We start from the raw sequence: 20,711 nt of genomic DNA on the forward strand, positions 1-20,711 counted from the left end.
GTACCAGACCGCCTGGGCATTCTTGACAATAAACTCTGGGGAAAGAAGCTGTTTGTGCTTGTTCCTGCTGGTCGGTTCTTTGGTGAAGAGTTCTGATGGCATAATGCTCACCAGTAGTTCCACAACAATTTGGGAAGTGTTGCCAGTATTTAGAGAACCCCATAAATGAAATTAGACCAGTGTTCAAGCCATTCCATGCCAAGGAGCCAAGAGGAATAATTAAAGGAGTGAATGTTTTATTCTTTAGTGTTTAATTGAATACATAACAAGTCACATAATCAATGATTCATTATTTCACACACAGGAAGGAAAACAGTAGCTAGTATTTCTGTTATACAACTGGTTGTGAACAGGGAGAACAAAAACCTTCACAGCATTAGATGGTTGAAGAAATTCTCAAAGTTGGGCACGTCTGAAAAGACTTCAACTGCATCTTTTTTCAATATAAAGGGATTTTTTTCTTACATTTCTGTGTCATTAGAAAAATCTGATAATAACAATTTTTTCTTCTCTTCTTACATTTAGAGAAAATGGTTTAATGATATGTACTACTTAAAATTTCAGAATCCCAGATAACTCTGTGTGAATCTTACATTGTCTAGCAGATAAGGTTTTCAGATGCCTGGAAAAATTTAAACAACATATAATTTACATCTTCAAAATTAACATCCACGATGATGTTTTAATCCTTTGTCACTAAATGGTTACTAACGCTGTTTGAGTGGTCATAAATGAATTGTCATTTGTATTCAATAGTAACAGCAAAATTTACCTGCCTATAAAGTCACAAAAACAGTTGTATAATAGTTTACATTACAATTAATGTACACATACCTCAAAACACATTTAGAATTTTAAAAAAATTGGTTTGGAAAAAAATCACTAAAAATGTAAGTGACAACAAATCTTGATTAACTAGTCCATCTTCCTACCATACATGATTATACTATAATGTAGATATTCTGGTTGAATTTCTTCCATCCAAGTTTCAAGGGCCCCAGTAGAAAATCAAGTGTTAATACTTTTAGATTTTTATTGTCCAAAACTATAACAAAGAAAAGCTAACTTCAACATAACTTGTTTCTGGCTACACAAAGACCTATTTCAGGTGCTACAGATACTGAAAAGAAGAGTATTTTACTTATTTCTCAAGAGACGGACTCAGGCCATCTAAGAAAATTAATTCAGTTTTTAAATGATTTATAGTAAGGAAAAACAGGAAAAAAATTCCAAACAAAGGATTGATTCTGATAGGCTTACAACAAAAATATTCAGTTTACTATTTTAAAAACTAAATTGAGTAAAGTATTTGTGATTTAGACTACAAAAAAAACTCTCAATGAATTCAACCCCTCCAGTCAATACTTTTCTTAATGTCTGCATCGTAATTTAGCATTTTGCATGTGGGAGTACACAAATGATTTGAATATTGGATCAGAATTTACCCTAACTTGAAGAGTAAGAAGTTATCAAAGTTTCACCTTACATGGCTTTATTGAAATAACATTCCATCGAAAATTCCAATAAAAATTGGAATATATTATGAGCACTGCCAATTGCTCATTTTGTCTGAGTATTAACAGATTATGCATTTCCTCAGAGAAGCAGCAGGTCCCATATATACAGACATATATATGGCTCTGGTTTGAAAGAGAAGACAATTTTGTCTAGTATTATAACTTATCACTGTGCTATCAATCAAAAAATCCAAATAAGAAATACAATACAAACAACATTGAAAGGGAAAAAATTTTAAATCTCACATCTTCAAGGAATATTTTCTACAGCATATCATTTGAAAAACTAGAATGAATACTGTTCATGGTCCACATTTAAACAAAAAACATTTCAATTACTTGGTGCAAACACACAGAACCTGGTACCTTTTTTTTTTTTTAACCACTATTGTCTACTCCTTTTTAAAAATTAAGTTTGCTACTAAAAGTCTAATGTCATTCACTTGTATTTATGGTCATCAAATGGTAATTAGGGCAACATATGTAAATGCATGCTTCTGAATCAGATTCATGCAGTGATAATTATCTCAATAATTTATGACATTCTCCCAGGTTATTTGAATGGTATCTTTGGAAGGCTAACTCAAATGAACCCACAATACCTCCACCATTACAGCTTACAGGTGATTACAATCCACTTGACAGGCCTCAAAGGTTCATTCTGTGGCCCAAAGCCCATGGAGGGGAAGCGATCTAAAAGGTTCATGTCAAGTTATTTTACTTGTATTATACTATCCACCCAATGTAAAATGAATTTTCTTCACAGCCCTTACTTTAGGCTAAAAATAGACAGTTTTCTTTTATTGACTTTAACTTTAGAGGGGACAGTGGTCCCTGGAAAAAGAAGTAGATTTACTGTCCCTAACCATTAAATTCCCAGTCTTTCAAATAATGTAGGGGGTGCTGGGTGTGACAGGGTGGAGTGAATAAGATGCCTATGTACAAGACAGTGGAATAGTTCAACTCAGAGGTTTACAAGATAACATTTGTAAGACTTGAGTGACAGAGGCAAAATTTTAGCAGTTTCTCAAGACTCTTGGAGTTGAGCAGATTGGAGAAGGGAAATCAGAATCGCCGAGTCTTGCCATCTGTCAGTGGTTTTGATCTGTCCCAAGATGTTCTCAATCATGTGCTTCCTGTTGAACAATCTAACAAAATACCATGCAGGGTAGAGAAATCTCTGTAACACTGAATTTTGGTCAGTGAATAAGAGTCCTAAATTATTTCAGGCTTCAAACAGATAAATTCTGATGCATTATTTAGTCTGAGACCAAACTCAACACACAAGCAAGCACACCTTCCTAGAAGCGTTTCCATTTTGCCCAAAATTACAGGCTTTGTATATAAAGTCAATTTTACTTTTCAAAAAATGTTAGTCTAATAAAATACTTCAACTCTTATTTCCCAACTAAAAAAAAAATTAGTGGATTAAAAATACAGGTACCTTGATTTTAAGTAGACAGTTAATCAACATATGATTAGTAAATACAACTAATACTCAAGAAAAAAAGTATAGAGCAAACTCAGTTTTACAATTATGTATTTTTTCCTAACCCAATTTCCCCATAGATAAGGATGTAAGAAACTCATCAAAACATGTTGCTTTATATATACACCAGCTGATGCAAATTACTGGGGTAATATAGGAAATTTTATAGCATTAGTAAATGAATTAAAAAACTAAATGATTCATGTAAAATGTTTATATATGGTATATACAGCTTGGATCACATGAGTCTAAGAATAAAACTGTTCCAATTTGTAACATCTGTATGGACATAGTAAGATACAGTACGAGATTCATTTTTAAAAACAAGGAAAAATAGCACTAATTTAAACACTGAAAACAGCTCTTACAAAATCCTTAAAAACGTACATCAGAGAAAGATGCTGAAAACAAAACAAAATAGGCTTCTCCATCATCACAGAATATTCAAAGGACACCTCACAGCATGGAGCATGACGAGGTTTATTTCCCTTCACTTATGGTGTACATAGGATATGCATTGGGAATTTATTCCATGTAAGAGTAAAGGCATAAGGCAACCAGGTCTCCTTCTGTTTCTGTTGCATTTACCTATTATTAGACCATTTTATTGCTCAGCTCACTTTTAAGTACTTACTTGCCTTCATTTAAAAATATTCCATTTTACAGCTATCTACAGATAGGCAGCCCTTGGTGCTGAGTTCTCTGCAGCTCTGTCATTTGAAAAGATTTCGCTTAGCTTCAAACAAACTGCATGAAAGTGGTATTTTCAGGTTTTCAGGTTTGCCCAGAAGTCAACATTTGCTGGGCTTGGAGAAAATAAGGATTTTTAATAAGTGATCTTAGGTCTAAGTAACCAAAATGAAACTTCTTTTGCTCAACAGATTTTAAAATCAGGATTTATAATCAACAAGAAAATAAAAGTTCAAAAACTAAAACCCTACTGGGTAACTCTTTGGTTAGATTATATATAAGCATTAATAACTCTAAGTTTAGAACTCAAAACAGTAAGTTCAACAAACTGCCAGTTAAGAGTAGGTCTGTTATTAATCTTTATAAAATGCTTGGTATGTTTGCATTTACTATATGGTATTTTTAAAATGTGCATGTACTCAAAACAGATGGTACAAATTTCCAACTTTCAAATCATAAACGAGTATGTCGGCTTCTCCCTTCCCACCCTTCCTACCCTTTCCTCCCTCCCCACCCCACCCCGCCCACCAAGTCTTACAGCTAAAGGAAGGTCCTACTGCCATTCATTGCAAGAATACAGGCTTTCCTAATACCCACGACGTGCACTATGACCCAGCTCCCTACAGTCACTGCCAGGTGACCTCCTACGGCGCTTGGAGACCTGAGCAGCCTTGCAGTCTTAGGCGGCAGTGTCCCTTCTCCCTCTTGCCAGTAACTGCTGCCATGTCAACCACTGGCATCAAGGGCTTCTGGCGAGCAGCAGCTGAAAAGGGTGCCTCTGCAGGCAGGAGGATCACTTTCTATAAGTTTAAGCCACAGGCTGAGACCTTTTTATTCTGTACGAGAAAAGATCCTTTACTGTCCCAGCACTAGATTCTTCTACTTCACGTGTAACTTTTCAAAACTTTATTCGTTTAGTTACTGGACTGCCTCCATGGGGTCCTAATTCCAGGCTCAGAATCTTCCATCCAGCCTTCTAAAATTCTACCTTCAAAAGAGGTCAAAAAGACTGTGTAATGACCTTGTAAAACACTAACCCCAGACAGTGGAAACAATCCTGATCTCTTCAACCCCCAGTGAGTCATAAGAGCTTGAGAAGATTTCAAGGAAATCTTCCACACATTGGACATGCTCCAATCAAGTTCTGAACAATTCAATCATTCCCAGGTACTTGGTGACTCTGTGGCCACACTGCCCCAATAGATCCAGATTGAAGTACCATCTGGGGGAGGGGTGGTTTGAGGCAGGGAGTAGAGGAAGCATGGAGTGGTAGGTGGGGGTGGGGTGGGGGTTCCTCTGGGTTCTCTAGGTTCAGGAGGTCCAAAGAAGATGAAGCAGCCGAGAGGATCTGCGACTGCAGGTTCTGAAGTGGAGGGAAGGTGGGCGGACAGGTCTCAGCCAGCTAATACTGGAGGGGGAGATTGGGAGAGGGGCAGCTGGGGGACAGAGCGAGGACAAGAGGCTCTGTAATCATCTCTCGGGCAGGAAAAGGAGTGGGCGCTGGAGTGGCGACGGGGTCTGGGGAGCTCACTCCCTGCAGAAGACGTACTCGGTGTAGCTGGTCCAGATCTTGTCCTCGCTCTGGTCGGTGCTGCTGGCAAAGGCGCAGGTGCCCGTGGAGCTGCACGCCACCATGTGGAAGCCCGACTCGGACAGCTTGTCGAAGGCCTGCTCCAGGAAGTTGAACTTGAGGTAATAGCGCGAGGTGTAGCGCTCCGGGGGACGGTCCGGGTCCCGGCTTTCGTTCAGGGTGTCCCCAAAAACCTCCTTGGCCAGCGACGTCTTGCCGCACACGGTGATGCGCGCCACTCGCCGGAACTTGGCGTCCGCCTGCGCGTCCCGCCCGATGGTGTAGGAGCCGCGGTAGCCGATGGTGATGTAGCCCGAGCGCCGGCTGCCGTCCAGCGACTGGGACGGCGTGAGCAGCGGGCCCGCCGCGCCCCCAGATGGACTGCGGCTAGCAAGCTCCAGCGTGGGCGAGGGCGCCCCGGCAGAGGCGCCCTCCTGCTGTTCAGGCTCCGCGTAGCCGAGCGGCAGCAGCTCGTCTCCCAGCGAGCCCTCCTTGTGCACCCCGCGCCGCGAGGGCGGCGGCCCCGGGCCGGGCTGCTGGGGCGCCCCGAGGCGGCGCACGAGCTCTGGCAGCTCGAAGTACTCGGCCTCGCGCTGCAGCCGGCTGCGCTCGGGGAAGTAGTCGGGAAGCACAAGCTGCAAGTCCCGCAGGTAATCCAGGATGTAGCGGAAGAGGAAGCCGTCCCGGTCCAGAAAGAAGCGGCCTTTGCTGTCCCGGGCCAGCTCCTGCGGCTGCTGCTGCGTGAACATGCGCCAGAGCAGCGAGTCGGGCACCGACACCACCGTGCAGCGCCGGGTCACGTACACCTGGCCCCCCACGTTCAGCTCCACGATGTCGGGAAAGAGCGGCGGCTCCGCGGAGGACGACGAGGAGCCGCTGCCGCCGCCGCCGCCGCCCCCGTTGGGTAATCCACGTGTGCTGTCCGCCAGAGCCATGACAGAGAGGTGGCTGGGCCGGGACAGTGGCGGGGAGCCGCGCTGCACTCAAGAACTGCAGCCGCCTTCCCCGGAGCCCCGAAGCCCGGACGCTCGCTCAGCCCTGCGCCCCGCCGCCACCTCCGAAAGCCGCGCTGAGCCGAGCAGTGCGAGCGCGCCGCTGTGCGCCCCCGTGAGTTCCAGTGCGCTCCGCCCGCCTTGCCCGCGCGCTCCAGGCGAGTGCTGGGTCGTGGCCCGCGCGCTGCTTAAGTAGAGCCGCCGGCTCTGGTGCCGTGGCGCGCAGGAGGCGTGGGCGGCGGCGGAGCCTAGCTTACCCGGCGGGTGGAGGGGGGCGCGGGGACTCGATTTGCATCTTAAACGCGGACGCCACGCGGGGCTGCTGGCTCCACCCCGGCTCGCGATCGCTGGGGGCGCCCGGACTGCCACCCGTCCCCCACCCACCAGCCCCGCCCTGTGGTCCCGCCCAACTTTCTCCCTCTTCCAAAGAGGACCCGCCTGAGACTTGGCGGCTTCGGAAGACAGCTCCTTGGAGGGACAATCACTGCGCCCCCTCCCCTCTCGCCCCAGCCCGCACCCAGGGACTCTGGAAGGAGGACGTGAACTTTCTGGAGCCTCCCGCCCCGGGAGTGGAAATGCGGGGCAGCCTCCAGCCCTCCCGCTTGCGGAACTGGCCGCTTCCAGCAGTGCAGCTGCAGCCTGCCATCGTCGGTTGTCGTGTCACTGAAAGTAGAGAGACGCGAAAAACCTGGAGAGACGAAAGGGCCGCCCCAGTCCGAGCGCAGCCAGATTTTGTTCAAGTTGCCTTGCAGCCAGCCTGGAAGAAGGAAAAAAAAAAAAAAACCACCTAGAAACAAAAGCAAACCTTAGTGTCCCGCAGTAGGATGCTTTACGATAGTTTATTTTCTGGCTGCAGAGACAAAATGAGATCAAGCTCCAAATCTGCTCTTAACTGCAATGCCCTCTTCCCGCAGGGCCTTCGAGGCCAGACTGAAGTGAAGGGGTAAGACTCCGGAACGTTCGGTCTCCGGGTCCCATTCAGCCTTCGTTAAATCGCGCCCTTAAACTCATGACAGTTGCAGATCTAACGTAATTTTTAAAGCCACTTTTGGCCCCTGCGTGTTTATCCTCCCAAAAGTACAGGCGCCCCCTCTCTCCCGCATGCCTTGGTCACTCTTCGGCCCTCTCCAAGTTTCCGTCAGTCTCAGAGAGGGATATTTACATATCTGAAGGCCCTTGTCTGGATCCCATCTCTCAACTCCTGCTGCCTGCACGTTTGCATTTATCCCCTGGGACTGCAGCCCACAGAATTGCCTCCCGGCTCTGGAAGCTTTCCCTGGTTTCCCAGGTGGGTGAGGCCTCTGGATGGCTCCCTACACACGGTCTGCACTGCTTCCAGCACGTTCTGAAATGTCACATTTATGAGTGATTATCTGATCACTGATTTGAGTATAAAAACAAGAGTTCCTGAATGCTGCAAAAAGAGACGAGTGCAGAGGAGGGTGTCAAGAAATGATTAGGCCAGTGAATGTTTCTTGTGTACCTGCTATTATTTGCAGGGCACCAGGGAGTGAGGAATGCAAAGGCGAATAATCTCCAAAGCGCTTTCAGTGTAGTCCAATAAGCAAAGGGTCAGGGGTCTGCGCAGTTATCACATCAGTTTGAAGTATAGACCGCACATCACGATAAATCAGGCAAGATCTTTGTTCTTGATAATGTGTATCCTTCTATGTAACTACCCAAAGAGCTTCAGTCTCCTCACAGATGTCATTTTCATTTTGAAATGTTTATGTCTGCTGAACAATTATCGCGCTCAAGTCAGTGTGCTGAAATGAGATCAACCCCCAAACCAGTTCTCTTAATTGCAAGTACAGATTTTGATACTGAATGTATTTCACCACCCTTTTTTTTTTTTTTTTTTTCTGTTCTTTGGGATAAATAATAGATGATACAAAACTTCCAAGTCCCAGTGCAGGATTTCTAGGTGGTTGTGCTACTAGGTGTTATATTAGTGTCACAGACCTGACAAAACCAGTCTCTTTTCTACAAATCCAAGAAAAGCCTTCTTTGTATCAATTCTGTACATATTTTTTTACAATTACCATTGCTCGTTGCATCAGCAAATCCTGCCAGCTCTGTGTTAAAAATCTTCCTAGACTATTAACGTATTTCACCATCTCCCTATCATCACCCTGGAGCAAGTCACCATCATCTCTTGCCTGGATTATTGCACTGGTCTCCTAACTGCTTCTACTTCTGCTCCTACAGTCTTTTTATCACCAGAACAAAAACAGGGACCCTGCTTATAATCCAAGGCAGGTATGTCCTCTACTCAGAGCTCGCCAGTGGCTTCCTGTCTCAGAGAGAGCAAAATCCAAAGTCCTCTCAGTGGCTTACAAGACTCTACATGTTTGGAGTTGTCCCACTAGCCCCTCTCTGACCCATCTCCTGCCCTGCCCCTAGGAGCCGGCTGGCTTTAGCCACATAGCCCCTTTCTTGTTTTCTCAGGGCCTTTGCACATCCTTGCAAAAGTCTCATTTCTCCTCCCTCCCGTCTTTTCTTCCTCACCTTGTTGGGGTCCCTCCCTTCTCATCTCCTTCAGGTCTGCCCAGCAAGACCTTTCCTTGATTCCACTTCTTAATGCAGCACAGGCTCACTGCAGCTTACCCTTCTGCCTTATTTGTTGACTGTTTTCCTACATTAGAATATAAACTCCAAGAATTCAGCAGTTTTTGTCTTTTTGGTTCATTGCTACACCCCCACTGCCTAGAACAGAGCTGGCATATTACAGGCATTTGATAAATATCTGTTGCTCACCCAAGCATTCAACCCCTATTTATTCAGGGCCTACTACTATATTCCAGGCTGCATGTTACAAAATAATCACTGCCCTCTACGAGCTTATAGTCTTGAGAGGGAGACAAATAAACACAGTATAAAGATAAGTAAACCTATTTCAGGTGGTGATGAATGCCACAAAGAAAATAAAATTATACGATGTTATAGAGGGACTGAGTGTGGAATACTACTTTATATAGAGTGCCTGGGGAAGGCATCTCTGTGAAAGTGGCATTTGCACTGAATAATAAGAAAGAGACAGCCATGGGAAATTTTGGAGGAAGAGCATTCCAGGCACAGGGTCAAACAAGTTAAAGGGACCTGGGTTATGAGTGAGCTCACATTAAAAGTTTATGTATTGTGTCATCTACTTGTATCCTGTGAATCTCCAAAGTACCCTTGAGGTGATCAGTACAGACTCAAATGTGAGTGAGACTGTGTGCTTATGCACTACCTGCAGCCTACTATCATCATTCTCTACATCTTGACATAAGGTAGTCATCCACCACCAGCTAGTCTACTGCAGAAAAGCCATTGGTAGTTCCTTATAGAAGCCAGGTAGTGCATGAGAGATATAATAATGAATGAAACAGGTGATTTGAAATACAAGGAATGTTTTTCTAGTTAATTTTGTGTGTTCTGTTTCTTGCCTGTAATTGGTTGGTCATTCAAAAGGAAATACCACTGGGGAACTCTGATGCTGGGACTTGAGGGCCTGGGTGTTTATGAGAAGGGAGTCATGACTTTTTAGCATCTCCAGTATGTTAAATATGCTTAATTGCAAGGGGTTGGGGAGGATTTGGAAACCCACTAGTCCTGTGTTTAGTCTCAACCCAGTTTCTAACGATAGTCATTGCTCATTGATGGTCATTGCTCCTTTTCAAGTAACTCTTTGTATTTTCCTGAATAAGATACAGTGTCCCTGCAAGTAACCTGTCCTTTGATCCTAAAGTAGAGGATACTGGAAACATCTCTGGACCTACATCCTCATCTCATTTGCATCTTCTCCCCCACCTACTGCCTTCTCTTCGAACCAGCGTCCCCTCCCACTCCCCACAGTAATCCTTCTTATCCGAAGTTTCCATTACCATGGTTTCAGTTACCTATGGTCAGCTGTGGTTTGAAAATATTACATGGAAATTCCAGAAATAATTAATTCATAAATTCAAAATTGTATACCATTCAGAGTAGTGTGATGAAATCTCCCACTGTCCTGTTTCGTCTTGGCCTGGACATGAATATCCACACTTCTACACTCCCAACCCATGAGTCACTTAGTAGCCATCTCAGCTATCAGATCAGCTGTCTTAATATCACCCTATCACAGTTCTTGTGTTCAGGTAACACTCAGTTTACTTAATAAACGGTACAAGATAAATAGTACAAAATAAAAAGTACAAGAGTAGTGATGCTGGTAATTCAGATATGCCAAAGAGAAGCCATAAAATGCTTCCTTTAAGTGAAAAGGTGAAAGTTCTCGACTTCATAAGAAAGAAATCATATCCCAAGGTTGCTAAGATCTATGATAAGAATGTAGACATTGTGAAATTTTCTGTGAAATTATGAAGGAAAAATTTGTGCTAGTTTTGCTGTCACACTCAAAACACAAAACGTATGGCCCAGAGTGCATAAGTGTGTAGTTAAAATGGAAAAGGCATTAAACTTGTGGATTGAAGACATGAAGAGAAACATGTTCCAATGGACAGCAATCAGGTTCAGTACTACCTGCGGTTTCAGTCACCCACTGGGGGTCTTGGAATGTATACCCTTTGTATAAAAGGAGACTACTGTATTCTGCATACCAAAGATTTAAGGAAAGAAATGAGGAACATGAAGAGAAATATAAAGTTAAAGGGGAGGAAGAACTGTGGCAAAATGAAGTGAGTGCCTTTGAGAATTGAATGAATTTAATATATGTGAAAATGATCTGTACATTGTAAAACACCATTCAAGCGTCAGAATCATTATTTTCCACCACTTAACCATGGTGCTTGACAAGTCTTCCCAATAAATACTGAATGAACAAATGAATGGCAGAAACATTAAAATGAACACTATAGGGGAAAGGGGAAGAGAAGCAGAATCAGAAATTGACCCAAATAAATGTTTATTCTATTTGTCACCCTCCTAATATGTGTGAATCTTTTCTCTATGCAGGTTTTAAAAGTCATTGACTTTTTGCATTCAGAAGGAAAAAATAATTGAATACAGAGATTAATTGAGTAACATTAAGTAAATCAGGAGGCAAAATGATCTTAATAAAGATTTGGTAAAAGATGTGACAATATTTAACCTGAAGAAAAAAGAACACAATGTTATATAAGGGACAGTGCCAAAATACTAGGTCTAAATTCCAGTTACTCAGGAGGCTGAGGCAGGAGAATCGCTTGAACCTGAGAAGCAGAGGTTGCAGTGAGCCACGGTCACACCACTGCACGCCAGCCTAGGCAACAGAACAAGACTCCATCTCAAAACAAACAAACAAACAAAACCAGATCTTGATGGTAAAGAATATCCCAACATTGTATGATTATCTCTAGAGTATGATTTTTATGATTTATAGAGCCAAACAAAGAAACAAAAGTTAACAATGTTGAAATTTTCATTTCTATACCTTTAAAATGGTGTTCGGAGCTTATCCAGGAAACAAATAATGTAACAAGCATGTATAGAGTACTTACTATGAGCCAGCCATATTTATAGAACTATACATGTATGAACTCATTTAATCCTAACAATAATTTTATGAGGTTGGGTAATAGACCCAAGTTTTAGATGAGAAACTGAGGCACAGTGAACTAATTTTCCCAAGATCATACAGTAAATAGGTGCTGGAGCTGGGATTTGAATCCAGGCAGTGTAGCCTTAGAATCTGTGCTTTTAAACATTGCATTTTAAATCCCCTTTCCTCTAGGAGTGCTTTACATGTGTTAAGAAGTAAGTTATATTATTTTCCCCCTTTACAGACGAGAAACCCAAGGCAAAGAGAAGTAAAGTAACTTGACCAAGATAGCACTGCTCTCTATCTCTGCTGGGGACAGAAATGCTACTCTAAAGTCTACGTGCTTATGTTCTGTAGTACTGGTAACCAGAAACTCAAAGTAGCCACTTTGAAAGAACTAGGGTTAAGAAAGAGTCAATTCCTTGGCCCTTATTTCTTCTTTCTGCCTTCTTTCTTCTTTCCAACCTATTTTAGGTCTATGGGTATATCTGCAGGTTTGTTACACAGGTAAATTGCATGTCGCAGGATTTAGTGTACAAATTATTTCATCACCCAAGTAATAAGCATAGCACCTGATAGGTAGTTTTTGGATCCTCACCTTCCTCCCAACCTCCACCCTCAAGTAGGCTCCCAGGTCTATTGTACCCTTCCTTATATCCATGTGTACTCCTACCCAAATTAGAATCTCTATTTGAGCCCCTGGATAGAACTGACACACTATTGTTCTAATCTTTCCCTAATTCAGTCCTGTACACAAAATAAACAAGATTTTATTTCTGGCTCTCTCAAATATCATTATGGTTTGCAAAGCACCAAGTTCCTACCATGTTCATTTGGTTTTATTCTGATCTCATTAACTCTTGACAAGGATAAAGTGAATCCATGGAAACTGCTGAGATCTAGGTTCCAGTTTCCCAAAGCAAGCAGTATCCACTGGTCTTCTGGGGCTTCATAAAATTGAACACGTGCATTCTACTTGTAGCTTTGCATATCAAACTGAACACAAATATAGCTGGCCCTCATCACTTGAGTGATTCTGGAATTTCTGACTAAGACTAATTATTAACATCACTGCTGTTTCATAAGAATTTGAAAGTCTTAGTTTCCAATCATGATATTAAATTTAGAGATGAACTACACATAAGTTATCACATTCTAGAGTTTTTGCTGTTTTGAGTGTTCTCATATTGTCAGGTTCACTTAATTATCACAATTTTGTGAGGTGTTACCCAACCTGTGTTACAAATGAAGAAAGAAACTCAAAAAGGTTAGCTGACTTACACCTCTCAGGTGGCTGGGATGCGGTGCTGGGATGCACGCGGATGCTTCCTGACTTCACATTCCATGCTCTTTGAACTCTTCAGCAGTCATATCCACCCCATTTAACACCCAAATGAAGTTGTCATTCAAAATAGTCACTGTGAAGACTATATACTTCTTTGAGGGATGCTGGAATCACTCATCATTTTTGGTACATTTGTTTGGAAATTTTCTTCAACGTCAATTTACACAAGAATATCACACTATTATTTTATACTTATGTCAAAGTTGTAGTTGATATCTTTTTCTAGGGCTCTAAAACAGGGCATCTCACTGCAGGACAGACCCACATGTCTGAAAATAAATTAGGACAAAGCCGGTTTTCATCAGTGAAACTAAGGTGATTATCCTCAGGTATTCACCTTTTGACACTATGTTTTAAAGATCTCATCCCTAGAGTTCTCTAATATGCTGAATAGCATTGAGTTTAGGTTACTTAGAAGGAAGGGCTGATTCAACTGCAGATATTTTAATATGTGGTTCCAGAAAGTCTGCATATTTTATTGTGAGGTTTGGACAAGAAGCCAAGCCACTGGCTAGACTGTAATGGTTGACTTCTTATGTAATTGTAAGATCATTTATTTGATATAATTAAGGGGGGAAAAATATCTTTCCCCAATTTGCTTTCCAGTTACTAAAGAAATATGCATAGTATTTCACAGTAAGAAAATTGCCTCAAAATATGCCAAACTTTAAATTTACATTACTTTGTTAATTTACTTCTAAAAAATACGTTTATTTTCCTACAGTAAAATATAGATGGGAAAATCATACACTTTGGAGTTTGACGAACCTATATCCTTCTCCTGGTTTTATTTAAAATCAAACATGTTGGTCATAGTTATTTAAATATTCTAATCTTCAGATATTTATCTTAAAATGGAGCAAAAATACCTACCTCATGGGACTCTTGTGAGATTAAATGAGACGATACAAAGCATTTCCTTCCACAATGTCTGACACATAATGGATACATCATGACATCATGCATGTAGGTTTCTGCTCCCACCCTTCCATTCCCCGATGCCACTGAACCTCTATAATTCGAGTTTGCTTACTTCATTCTTCAATTCGTTTATTACTCTCTCTTAGATGATGTCTCTTTAATAGTAACTAAAATGGACAGGGTAAATGGCATTTCCTCAGCAGTTCCCCATTTCTTCCCAGGAGTCAGTCACTTCTAACACAAATTTACTCTCTGGTTGGAAAATTTAATTAAAATCTAGACAGCTGGGAACCCTCAATTCCAGGGCTTATTTGTCAACCTAGACTTTGCAACTCAAGGTATAGTTGGCATAGTTTTATCTCCATAACTAAAAGTTCAGCTATTGGCAACATCTAGGAGGAAAAGCCTAGGTAGGGGTGAGCAGAAGTGTTCTAAAGAGGGCCTTAAAAGCTCCAGGTGTCCTTAAAATCCAAAGACAATGACTTCTTCTCTGTTCCAAACCCAGGGACTTAAGCCATGAAATGTTGAGGAACTGAGCCTAAAGAGGGCAAGAGCACCGTCCCAAACAACAGCTATGGCGTTTCCCCCAGCTTCCAGGCAACAGTGGCTCCACAACAGGAAGAACACATGTGCACACTGTAAAGGAAACGGAAGTTTTGCATGGTTGCAACAGATTTTACTGGAAGAAGTATCAACGGTGCAAGAGAAGTTTATCTCCCCTTTACATTGCATTCAACATCCCTTCAAATATTTATAGAGCACCTGCTGTGTGCCTGATCTTGCCAGAAGTTATGGATGGTTCCACATGTCCTTGGCCCACAAGACCCTGTATAATATCAAAGTGACTAGTAAAATAGCAGGGACATGCCACAGGTGAAGATCATAGGGAGGGAAGTTACCTTCCTGCGTGAGTCACGGGTTTCTAGAGAAACAGGAAAGACACTATACACAGCTGATCTCAAGTAAGTCGGGTCAAACAAAACACTTTCCTCAGCATTGCTAATATCTCAGCATTGTGATAATACTGTAGACAAAAGTATATTTTGGCAAGCTGTCTGACAGCTCATTCATGATCTTTTTGGACAAGACAGAGAAATGTGGGCTTGACAATAATATCAGTTAGATGGAGACATGCTGATAAAAACAGACATACTCAAAGATTATTGATGAATGAAACAATGCATAACAGAAGAGAACGGGTTAGGAGCAAGATTCTGTTTAGCTTTTTTCTATTGAATTGTTATCAATAAATTAATATGTGGGAATTGTGCTAATAAAATGTGTAGTTATGCAGAGCTTAGTGGGCTAACTAACCAAACAAATATGGAATTAACATTCAAAATTATCCACATAGGTTTCAGCAAGAAAAAGAGAAGCATAAAAGAGAGGATGTAGTAAGTATAAATGTAAAGTTATGCAGTTGCTTATGACACTGTTTAGCAGTTTACATGAAAAGTGACCTGGAAGTCTGCATCTACTGCAAGTTTAAGAAGCCAATACAGTGACATGACTGTAACATGCACAGGTACAAACACCAAATACAATCGCTTTCAACATTGGAAAGGACCTTAGGAATTATTTAAGTCAGATCTTTCCTCTTACAGATCAAAGCTGAGGATGTGATCGTAGAAACACAGTAACTGAGAGTAAAGCACCTAGTATTTACATATGTTTAAGTCGAGGCATCAGAATCTTAAGAGTTATCTTAATAGGGAAGAGTGTATTTGAAGGAGTGTACACAAGCTTGTGAAGAAGCCAGAAACAATGTAATAGCAATATTTTTTAAATTTTAGCATAGAACAGCCTAGAAGAGAGTAGTACTGGAGGCAGTGTGGCAGGTTGCCTTAGTCTGTTCACGTTGCTCTAACAAAATACCATAAACTGGGTGGCTTATAAACAACAGGAATGTATGTCTAACAGTTATCATGGCTGAGAAGTCCAAAATCAAATCATCAGCAGATTAGGTGTTTAGTGAGGGTCTATTTCCCAGTGTGTAGATGGCTCCTTCTCTCTATGTCCTCACATAGTGGAAGAGGCAAACAAGTTTCCGCAGGCCTCTTTTATCAGGGCACTTATCCCATTCATGAGAACATGATCACCTCCCAAGATCACGTCTTAATACCATCATATTGGGGATTTGGTTTCAACATGGGAATTTGAAGGGGACACAAACATTTAGACCATAGCACAGCTGTATTGCTTCTGATACCAATGGACAAAACTAGTAGAAGTTAAAGAAAAACGTTTTGAACAATAGAGGTACTCATTTACAGGAAAGTTCACTTCAACAATGTATTAGTCTGTTTTCATGCTGCTGATAAAGACATACATGAGACTGGGCAATTTACAAAAGAAAGAGTTTTATTGGACTTACAGTTCTACATGGCTGGGGATGCCTCACAATCATGGCAGAAGGCAAGGAGGAGCAAGTCACATCTTACATGGATGGCAGCAGGCAAAGAAAGCTTGTTAAGAGAAACTTCCATTTTTAAAACCGTCAGATCTTGTGAGACCCATTCACTATCATGAGAACAGCATGGGAAAGACCCGTCCCAATGATTCAATCATCTCCCACCGGGTCCCTCCTACAACATGTGGGAATGATGGGAGCTACAAGATGAGATTTGGGTGGGGACACAGAGCCAAACCATATCATTCTGAACCTCCCAAATCTCATATCGTCACATTTCAAAACCAATCATGCCTTCCCAAAGTCTCAACTCATTTCAGCATTAACTCAAATGTTCATAGTTCAAAGTCTCATGCGAGACAAGGCAAGTCCCTTCCCCCTATGAGCCTGTAAAATCAAAAGCAAGTTAGTTACTTGTTAGATACAATGGGGGTACAGGCATTGAGTAAATACAGTCATTCCAAATGGGAGAAATTGGCCAAAACAAAGGAGCTACAGGGCCCATTCAAGTCTGAAATCTAGTGGAGCAGTCAAATCTTAAAGCTCCGAAATTATCTCCTTTGACTCCATGTCTCACATCCAGGTCACAATGATGCAAGAAGTAGGTTCCCATAGTCTTGGTCAGCTTCACAGCTGTGGCTTTGCAGGGCACAGCCTCCTTCCTGGCTGCTTTCACGGGCTGGTGTTGAGTATCTGTGACTTTTCCAGGCACACAGTGCAAGCTGTCAGTGGAGCTACCATTCTGAGGTCTGGAGGATGGTGGCCCTCTTCTCACAGCTCCACTAGGTGGTGCCCCAGTAGGGACTCTTGCACGGGGGCTCCTACCCCACATTTTCCTTCTGCAATGCCCTAGCAGAGGTTTTACATGAGGACCCCACCCCTATAGCAAACTTCTGCCTGGACATCCAAGCATTTCCGTACATCTTCTGAAATCTAGGCACAGGTTCCCAAAACCCAATTCTTGGCTTCTATGCACTTGCAGGATCAACACCACATGGAACCTACCAAAGCTTGAGGCTTGCACCCTCTAAAGCCACAGCCTGAGTTCTATGTTGGCCCTTTTCACCTATAGCTGCAGTGGCTGGGACACAGGGCACCAAGTCTCTAGACTGCACACAGCATGAGGACCCTGGGCCTGGCCCACAGAACCACTTTTTCCCTCTAGGCCTCCAGGTCTGTGATGGGAGGGGCTGCTGGTGAAGACCTCTGACATGCCCTGGAGACATTTTCCCCATTGTCTTGGGGATTAAAATTAAGCTCCTCATTACTTATGCAAATTTCTGCAGCCAGCTTGAATTTCTCCTCAGAAAATAGGATTGTCTTTTCTATCACATTGTCAGGATGCAAATTTTCCAAACTTTTATGCTCTGCTTCTCTTATAAAACTGAATGCTTTTACCAGCACCCAAGTCACATCTTGAATGTTTTACTGCTTAGAAATTTCTTCTGCCAGATATCCTAAGTCTCTCTCAAGTTCAAAGTTCCACAGATCTCTAGGGCAGGGGCAAAATGCTGCCAGTCTCTTTGCTAAAACATAGCAAGAGTCACATTTGCTCTAGTTCCCAAAAAGTTTCCCATTTCATCTGAGACCACCTCAGCCTGGAACTTATTGTTCATATCACTATCAGCATTTTTGTCAAAGCTATTCAATAAGTTTCTAGGAAGTTCCAAACTTTCTCACATTTTCCTGTCTTCTTCTGAGCCCTCCAAACTGTTCCAACTTCTGCCTGTTACCCAGTTCTAAAGTCACTTCCACATTCTCAAGTATCTTTTCAGTAACACCCTACTCCTGTTAGCAAATTACTATATTAGTCCATTTTCATGCTGCTGATAAAGACATACATGAAACTGGGCAATTTACAAAAGAAAGAGGTTTACTGGATTTACAGTTCCACGTGGCTGGGGAGGCCTCACAATCATGGCAGAAGGCAAGGAGGAGCAAGTCACATCTTACATGGATGGCAGCAGGCAAAGAGAGAGCTTGTGCAGAGAAACTCCTATTTTTAAAACCATCAGATCTCATGAGACCCATTTACTATCACAAGAACAGCACGGGAAAGACCCGCCCCCATGATTCAATCATCTCCCACTGGGTCCCTCCCACAACACGTGGAAATTATGAGAGCTACCGGATGAGATTTGGGTGGGGACACAGAGCCAAATCATATCAAACAATAACTGGGGTGACTTCATTGCTGTAGATCTAAGCTATAGACAGGCAACACAGAAGGGACTCATGATTTGGGCTGAGAAACTATTACATGATTTCTACTTCCTTTCTAATGTAAGAGGACAATTTTCCTCACCAACTGCTTATGCAAAAATAGGCATTTTTTTTCTAATCTTCCCTCCCAATTTCAGGGATCAAACTTGATTTAACAGCTATCATGTTAGAGAACTTATAATCATAACAAATACCTAGTATGTCCTGTATCTTCCCTATGTCTCAGAACCTGTGCCAAACAGTAGATCAATCATGTCTGAGCTCCTTGAATACCCAGTGATGAGCAGATTTTTTTTTAATGACATAATTTTTTCTTGCTGTTAAATCTTTAACTAAATATAAAGGCAATATTCATTTATTTCAATAAATTCAACCATACAAGTATAACCAGTACACATTTACAAATATATCTACTTTTATAAGTATGTTACAGTGCAAGTAAAAATTTGTTAAATAATATAGCACCATTCCACATAATTTAAAGCATTTTATTACACAAATTGATTTTTTAATTATATTGGTTTCTCACCTATTCATTCTACCAAAACCTTGTATCAGTTCTTTTGATATATAAAAACTGAAGCAGTCATTATGCGTTTGGCAAAACCCATAGAACTGTACAATGCAGAGTAATTTCTAATGCAAAATATGGACTTTAGTTAATTACAATGGATTCATATTGGTTAATCAATCATAACAAATGTACCACACCAATGCAAGATATTAATAATAAAGGAAACTGTGGGGAAGAGGAGAAGAGTATATAGGATTGCTATACTTTTTGTTCCGTTTTTCTGTACAACTAAGACTGCCCTAAGAAACAAAGTCTATAAACCTAAAAAAAAAAAAAAGCAAACAGATTTTCACAAGCTCTCTAATTATTTGAACTTGGGCCATTCCCCAAAGGAGTCTATCATCCTGCCTTCATAATTGTTTACAAATATCCCATCCATAGATATATAGAGATACTACAGATAGAAAGGAAAAGCTTTTGTTCATCTCAGGAACTGTCTAATTGTGACACTGACATAGTCTACAAGTGTAACTTTACCCTACCAAATTTAATATAAGACAAGATGCCCTTAATATACCACAGCACACTGGGATAGTTATTGTATGGTTAGGAAGTTTATATACATATTTAAATTATCTGATTCCTTTTACATCATCCTTCTGATCCTTCTTGCTCTTTAAAATAGAAGTGATACTGTCCCATCCTCAACTGCTCTACATATTCAGAGATGCTCTTTTGGTCAATGGAAGTAGCCGTCTCCATTTCTTGAGCACCTTCTACATGTAATGCACTATGGTAGGTGCTGGGATACAGATATGTCTAAGGCAGGCAGAGTTCCTATCTTCAGCAGAGGATGCAGATATTAACCAAATTTCACAATTGAAAAAACAAGCCTGGGTTTATCACATTCATAATCCACTTAACAAATATTCATTGAATGAACTTGACTGATTAAGAAAATAACTGGGGCTCTGTTAAATTTTTCTTTTATACTGCATAGGAAGAATGCCAAGAAGAAACTAATACCATAGACAAAATAATGTTCAACCTGCTTTAACTGAGTATCTTTAAATGATTCATATAATTATTTATTTGATGTTGTAAGTTTCAAATAACTCCTAACCACCTTTAAATTTAAGAATAATACTTTCCCTATAGTTAGCATTTCAGCTGACCAAATGATTAGCCCTAACTGCTTCATCAGAGCACTGAAGGAAGGCCAAATATATATATTAACATATGTTAGATACTCAAATTGTCCTGATCAAACCTCCAGATGTTTAATCAAGAGAAGAAAAGTGCATGAACTCTCTGATTGTCCTATCAGCAGGGTATAGGAATAAAAATGCATCCCATACAGGAAGACCAAAAGGGACATGTTTTTTTCTCCAGCTACTTTCAGCTGCTCAGGTGAAGCTAAAAGTTAGATTTACCCAGGTAGGGAGTTGAAGGGGTAGACAAGGGAATTATTAAAAATGATCGAATGAATCCAAGCTGTGGAAAGAGGCAAATGAGGAGATGGGTGAGTGGGGCTTTCTCA

At 41.5% G+C, this 20,711-nt stretch overlaps 1 protein-coding gene across 1 annotated transcript; it reads right to left on the reverse strand.

Annotated features, from left to right (window-relative positions):
* Positions 1-214: 214 nt before the first annotated feature.
* KCTD12 (potassium channel tetramerization domain containing 12) lies at positions 215-6,609 on the reverse strand. Its single transcript, XM_025364241.1, has one exon. It carries the CDS (start codon positions 6,199-6,201, stop codon positions 5,224-5,226), a length of 978 nt encoding a protein of 325 aa, XP_025220026.1. The 5' UTR covers positions 6,202-6,609; the 3' UTR covers positions 215-5,223.
* Between the last annotated feature and the right edge of the window lie 14,102 nt (positions 6,610-20,711).

Source organism: Theropithecus gelada, chromosome 17 (assembly GCF_003255815.1).
Source record: "Theropithecus gelada isolate Dixy chromosome 17, Tgel_1.0, whole genome shotgun sequence".
Taxonomy (NCBI): domain Eukaryota; kingdom Metazoa; phylum Chordata; class Mammalia; order Primates; family Cercopithecidae; genus Theropithecus; species Theropithecus gelada.

Excerpts from the sequence above, each read along its gene's own strand:
- KCTD12 (XM_025364241.1), bottom strand. The coding sequence starts at position 6,201 with ATGGCTCTGGCGGACAGCACACGTGGATTACCCAACGGGGGCGGCGGC.